The sequence below is a fragment of the Phoenix dactylifera genome, chromosome 17 (genome assembly GCF_009389715.1).
Source record: "Phoenix dactylifera cultivar Barhee BC4 chromosome 17, palm_55x_up_171113_PBpolish2nd_filt_p, whole genome shotgun sequence".
In the NCBI taxonomy this organism is placed as follows: domain Eukaryota; kingdom Viridiplantae; phylum Streptophyta; class Magnoliopsida; order Arecales; family Arecaceae; genus Phoenix; species Phoenix dactylifera.
Window position 1 is genome coordinate 7,739,760 of NC_052408.1, and position 6,388 is coordinate 7,746,147.

The window sequence follows — 6,388 nt, forward strand, 5'->3', positions numbered from 1 at the left end:
ATAGTTTCCATATATATAATCCAAGTACAATTATTGAAGACAGTTGGTGACATTGTCCACTATCTTCACCATCTTCACGCTGCAGTGCGTTCCTAGCTTGAAATGACCGACCTGTTCAAAGGAGGGTAGAGTGATAGACTACAAAGTACTAACCAGTGCTACATTCTAATATTTTTTCATATTGGTACTTAATTTGTTGCATCACACTGACCAAGTGATTGAACTAGAAGAATATGACATTCTCCAAGATACACGTCGCAAAACTACAGAGATACTACTATGTAGTACTTTGACAAGTGGGAAGGGGCGATACATTGGAAGTCATTGTGATTTAGGTGTATATCAGCCATTGGTGAGGATCGGCCTATCAAACTGGAACCAATTTGGTGACTGGTTTGGACTGCTTAGCTTTTTCTAGATAACAAATGCCCTGGTCATGATGTACTTGGATGCAAGACTATTTCATTACTAAGGTTCGTGACTCGGCTCTTAGAATTCCTTATTTCTATTGGTGGATTTAATTTAATTTTTAAGGCCATAGAATATGCATATTGGTGGGAAATTCTAGTAACTTGAATTTTGTATGTTTGGATGGGACTGCTAGCTAGATCTTTCTCATAATTGTTGAAGACTATTGGATGTATTAATTCAAACTCAAGTTTAGGTTTATAATTTGAGTAGGGATCTTTTGTCATTATTGATGAAGCTACTAGTAAAATATCCCATTGAGTTTAGATGCTTTCATGAGTTATCACATATAGCATTGCTGATAGATATTAAAAATCTTGATGAAAAAAGATTTGGAGGTTAATAGAGTTATTTCTACTCATAGTGATACTGGCTCAAAGGCTTCTAACTTATTGAATTTGAAGCAAATCCTTTTGGAAGGAAGATCGATCTAGATTGTCTAATCAAATTATTAAGAGAATCCAAAGTTGATCCACTTCAAATTAAATATAGATATTTTACGTTCTAAAAAAATTGTGGAGATCATGTAGTGACCTTAAACTTGACTAATGGCTTGAGAGTTAGTTATGAAAAGTATACTCTACACAAATTGAGAACAAAGAGACCTAGAGATTCTGTTATGCTCTAGTTTTACTTGAAAATTTGAATTTTGAATTTTTTTAATCTTAGTGTAAAGTGATATTTTAGTCAGAAATTATTAGCGGCCTTAGAGTATTTGATGGGTTAGATCAGAGTGTGCAACAAAAGTATGGTGGTTTGAGTTATTTTGAAACTGGTTAGACATAATAATACTGTGACCCGAAAGGTATTATTATAAAAAATCTGAGTTAGGAAAGGAGTATATCATGATTCTTTGGCTACCAAAGGTAGCTATTCAATTTTTACCAATGGGTTCTTCCATTGTTGACAACTCTTAAGAGAATTTTTGGGCATTTCAAAATTAGCATTAATGGATTGATGGTTATGTGGTTAAGCTTGGAGAAGGAATGTTTTGGCATAGATCTCATATTTGTAGCTCTAACATTGTTAATCTATCTATTTGAAAAGGCTTGAGGATTTTATAGAATAAAAGTCTAATTATTAAATCACGGGTGAAGTTTAGAGAAGAAAGAGGATCGTAGATTATGAAGAGCATTTGATGCTAAAGTTTTCTCCTATTTCTGTTAAGCCGATTATGATTTTTGTATGGAATTCATCAGAAGCAATTAATTTTGGAGAATTATGTATTTTAAAGGAGATCAAGAGAACCTGCTATGAATTATAGATGGAAAGGATCAAGTTTCAAGATGTCATGATTTTCTGTGTCATAATTCTTTATATCAAAATTTTGTGAGTAGGCACTCTGAGAGGGAGACACATGTAAACAAAAATATCTTGAATTTGAGAAAAATATCTTGAATTTGAGAAAATTTTATTGTAACATATAAATCAAACAGATAAGATATGGTTTGGACTAATCTCGTCATGGGATAACATCTATGAGCTTATGCATATGATAGCCTCTACGGGCTTACATGTAGGATAGCCTCTACGAGCTTATGTATAGGATAAGCCTCTACAAGCTTATCCGTGGGATAGCTTCTGCGAGCTTATGTGTGGGATAGCCTCTACGAGCTTATGCATGGGACAGCATCCACGAGCTTACACGTGGTATAGCCTCTATGAGCTTACGTGTAGGATAACCTCCACAAGTTTATACGTGAGATAGTCTCTACGAGCTTATGTGTAGAATAGCTTCCATGGACTTATGCGTACCTCTACAAGCTTATGCATAGGATAGCCTCCATGGGTTATGCGTGAAAAGAAATTTTATCAGTCTTGACTGAGTCATGTTCTTGGTTAGTTCAAAGTCGAAAGTTAATTGATAAAAAATATGAAAAACAAGTTAATGAGAAATGGATAACATGACATAAGAAACTGTTGTTGAACAATTGATTACATTTGAGATATATATAAGTATAAATATGCTTCTCTGAAAAGATGATTATTAGAACTTATGTGCATGTTATTTGTACAAGCTTTTCGAGTATTAATATGATATTCATTTTATCTGGTATTGCTAATTGATTATTTTTTTATTACTTATGGTGTAAAGATTTGGAATTCTTATTGGGCTGAAAAAGCTCATATTCTTCTTACTTTTTTCCAAACTCATAGGAGGTATAGTTTCGAATGGAAGGGATGTAGAGTTCGTGCAGCTAGTCATTAGTTAGTTACCTATTTCTTTCATTTTGCTGATACTGATAGACATCAAAAAATTTGTAATTGAACTAGTTAATGATCTAATGTTAGTGGATTGATATTGTATGAATTTTGTTCATCTCAGACCTAGTATATTATTTAGGGCAGGGCAACAATAGTATCATATTTTTGGCCTGTGATGGAGCATCAACAACGTAGCTAGTCTAGAGCACCACAACTCATAATTCAATTACATGCTCATTATGTAAATATAATTTAGGATCAAACACTTCAACAAAATTTGATACACGCAAGTATATATCAATGTCCACATAAATCAAGATCAATAATATATAATACATAAATTCATAAAAATATATATATACTTAACAAATAAGTATATAATAAGAAGTCATCATATACCATGCAATGCAAAATCACCGATGCACAAAATAGCTTAAATTATATGTGATTGAAGTTCGAAAATTTTTACCTCTATCGATCTTAGACTCAAGTATAGCAAATATTGATCTAGTCCTCGATCTATGAACTTAGGGACAAAGTGTCCTGCTTAACACCTTTTTGCCTAACCGATTGCTTACCTACAGGGCTATATCTCATAATCAAATGATTATACATTTATGGATTATATTAGATGATCATAGCAAGGTCAACTCGAACCTTCTCATAGAACCATAAAATGCCGACCTAGAACTCTCCTAGAGTTGTATAACATTGACCTGCATCCCTTCTAGGGCCACCTAATGCAGATCCAGGGAACCCAAGACCCCTCTAAGGGTCAAGGGTCATCCAAGCCGTCAAGACATCTGGATCTCCATAGGTCCCTAGGGTTTCTAGAGAGAAAGAGTGGAGAAGAGAGAGAAAGAGAGGAGAGGAGAGGAGAGAGAAAAGAGGAAGGAGAGAGAAAGTGAACTTCCTCCTTCCTCTAATCAAAGGAAAGTTCTCTCTTTTTCTCAAAATGTAGCAAGAGAAGGCCAGTAGAGAGGGCTTGTAGTGGCCGGTGGGTGGCGACCCACGGCGACAAGGCAATGGTGGAGGTGGCGTGAAAGAAAACAAAAAGTAAAATAGAGGACCGGTAGCTCAGTTCTCTGACCAGCGATCGGATCCTTTTGTGTGGTCACAAGTAACTACCAAGAGAGCTCAATCTTCGGGAATGCCATGAGGGCAATTAAGACGATGGTGGATAGCGTGGATGAAAGCAAAATAGAGGAGCGACAAATACAAAAATAGGGGATTCTCGGTTCTATAGATTCCGACAACAATCCGACACTTATTCGATTGGAGTCGACGACCTTAAGGCTGCGGAAAGTGGGGAAAAAGAATTAAAAACACAAGATGGGAGTATTACCTTGGCTCCAGCAAGGTTTAGATGGTGGCTCGCCTGCACACTTAACGGAAATCAAAGAGTTTCAAGGATTTTTATCGGCGGTGGGTCAGAGATGAGAGTCGAGATAGCTAGAGGGCCTTTTATAGGTCGTGTCGTAAGGCTTTCATTGGAGTCCGACGAGCCTTAGGACTCCTCCTTGACGAACTCGGAGAGAAAGATGACTCCCATCAGGAGTCTTCCTCCCCTGTTGCACGTGCTAGGCGCATGTTGAAAGACCCAAAGAGCCAGCTCAGGCCAGACCAGGCCCACGCTATTACAAGGTTGCTTGTTAGGGGTGGGCCGTGCCATCTAGATTGTACTTTGGGCTCGTTTGGTTCGCGGGAAGTATTTTCCCTCCTAGGAATATGATTCCTGGGAATCAGATTCCTAGGAAGAGGATACCTAGGAAAGTACTTTTGACATGTTTGGTTAACCATGGGAAAGTGACTAATTTCCAAAGTGCTTATGTTTGGTTGACCATCCACTTTCCTAGGAAAGTTATGTATAATTCCTATTATGCCCTTAATAATAATTAGGTCTTTAATGCCTCTTTAATGCTTCTTTAATGCTGAAGGGTCTTTTTGGGAAAAAATAAAAAAGGAGTGATTCCCACCTCATGGGAAAGTAACTTTCCCATGTTTCTCATGGGAAAGACTTTCCCATGAAATGTGGGAATCATATTCCCATGGGAATACAACTTTCCCATCTCTCTCCTTTGAAAACTCCAACCAAACAAGAGGCATTTTATTACTTTCCCGTTGACCACACTTTCCCCCCTCATTTTCCTGCGAACCAAACGAGCCCTTTATGTCAACAAAAAAAAGGTAGGGCGCGGGGGGGGGGGGGGGGGGGGGGGGGTTACTCCTCCTGCCAGCATACACGACAAATGCCACCGCGCGCACGAGTTTAAGAAAGTAACCATAGTTAGAATTCTAAACTATTATTTATTTCTAATTAATAAAGCTTAAACTAGTAGAAAAGGAGAGGTACGCTTCACTCTTCTCGCTCTATAAATACATGCACCCTCCAACAACACAGCCCATCACAAACGCCTGCCAAACAAGCATTGTACCCACTCAGGTTTCTTGGTTTCAATTACACCACATATGGCCTCCAAGACCCCAGCTTTTGCTCTCTTCCTCATCTTTAACTCCCTCCTCTTCACCTTTGCTAGTGCCTGCGGCTCCTGCCCTCCGAAACCAGGCACGACCCCAAGCCCAAGCTCTGGCAAGTGCCCGATCGACGCCCTTAAGCTCGGTGTGTGCGCCGATGTCCTCGGTGGCCTCCTCAACATCACGATTGGCACACCACCAAAGGAGCCATGCTGCTCTTTGTTATCAGGACTCGTCGACCTCGAGGTCGCCGTGTGCCTCTGCATCGCCATCAAGGCTAGCATCCTCGGCATAAACCTCAACATTCCAGTCGACCTTAGCCTGCTTGTTAACTATTGTGGCAAGAAGGTGCCATCTGGCTTCCAATGCGCTTAGGCCTCTTATTTTCTTTCCATGTTCTCGTTGCTTTCTCTTATTGTCACGTCTCTGTATATATGGTTTGTTGTTATTCCAGATCTCTGCAATAACCTGGGTACTGTAGCAAGATTGATGGTGGCTTTTGTTATATAGGAACTGGTGGGTGGTTTGGGATCATAAGCTATGTGCTCAAGGCTGTAACCTTTTATGTAATAAACTCGGGTTGTATCTTTCATGCATGTAACGTAGGTTTGAATAGTACGTGGATTGCCATTCAGTGCTTATTATTATAAAAGAGAACCTACTGTGGATATGACATGGTGTGACCTGATTGATGTGAAGACATACAGGCGTGACCGGCAAATCGGAAGTCCTTGATTTTTAGTGATGGATATGAGGTTGGCAGGATGCAAATCGTTAGATATGCGTTGTCATTGTAATTATATATATATATATATATATATATATATAAGGTTTTTTTTGGGGCATGAATAACTTCTAAAAATTCAAATTTATATTAATACCCTCTTCAAATTTATATTTATTTCTGTATCCTCATAAAACATTATTTTTGCACAAATATTTTTAATAAAACGGTTCTTCTAACATCATTAATAAAAATTATATTTATTTTAATTAAAAATAAAATAAAATTTTAAAATTAATTTTTTGTCCTTCATTGCGATCGGCTTATAGATGTTTCTTTTTACACATCTACCTATTAAGAATATTTTAGCCATTTTAATTTGAAACCGTTAATTTTTTAACGGTACTAGATGACGTGGGTACATATACAAAAACAAGGATAGAAAAGGGATAGAATAGCAAAATAAATATTTTACGAAGGTATACATGCAAATATCAATTTTGGAAGGGTATCCAT

General features: G+C 37.7%; 1 protein-coding gene across 1 annotated transcript; it reads left to right on the top strand.

Annotated features, from left to right (window-relative positions):
- The first annotated feature begins 5,066 nt into the window (after window positions 1–5,066).
- LOC103720687 (14 kDa proline-rich protein DC2.15-like) lies at window positions 5,067–5,787 on the top strand. The gene has a single exon (XM_008810517.3). It carries the CDS (start codon window positions 5,143–5,145, stop codon window positions 5,521–5,523), a length of 381 nt encoding a protein of 126 aa, XP_008808739.2. The 5' UTR covers window positions 5,067–5,142; the 3' UTR covers window positions 5,524–5,787.
- Window positions 5,788–6,388: the final 601 nt, after the last annotated feature.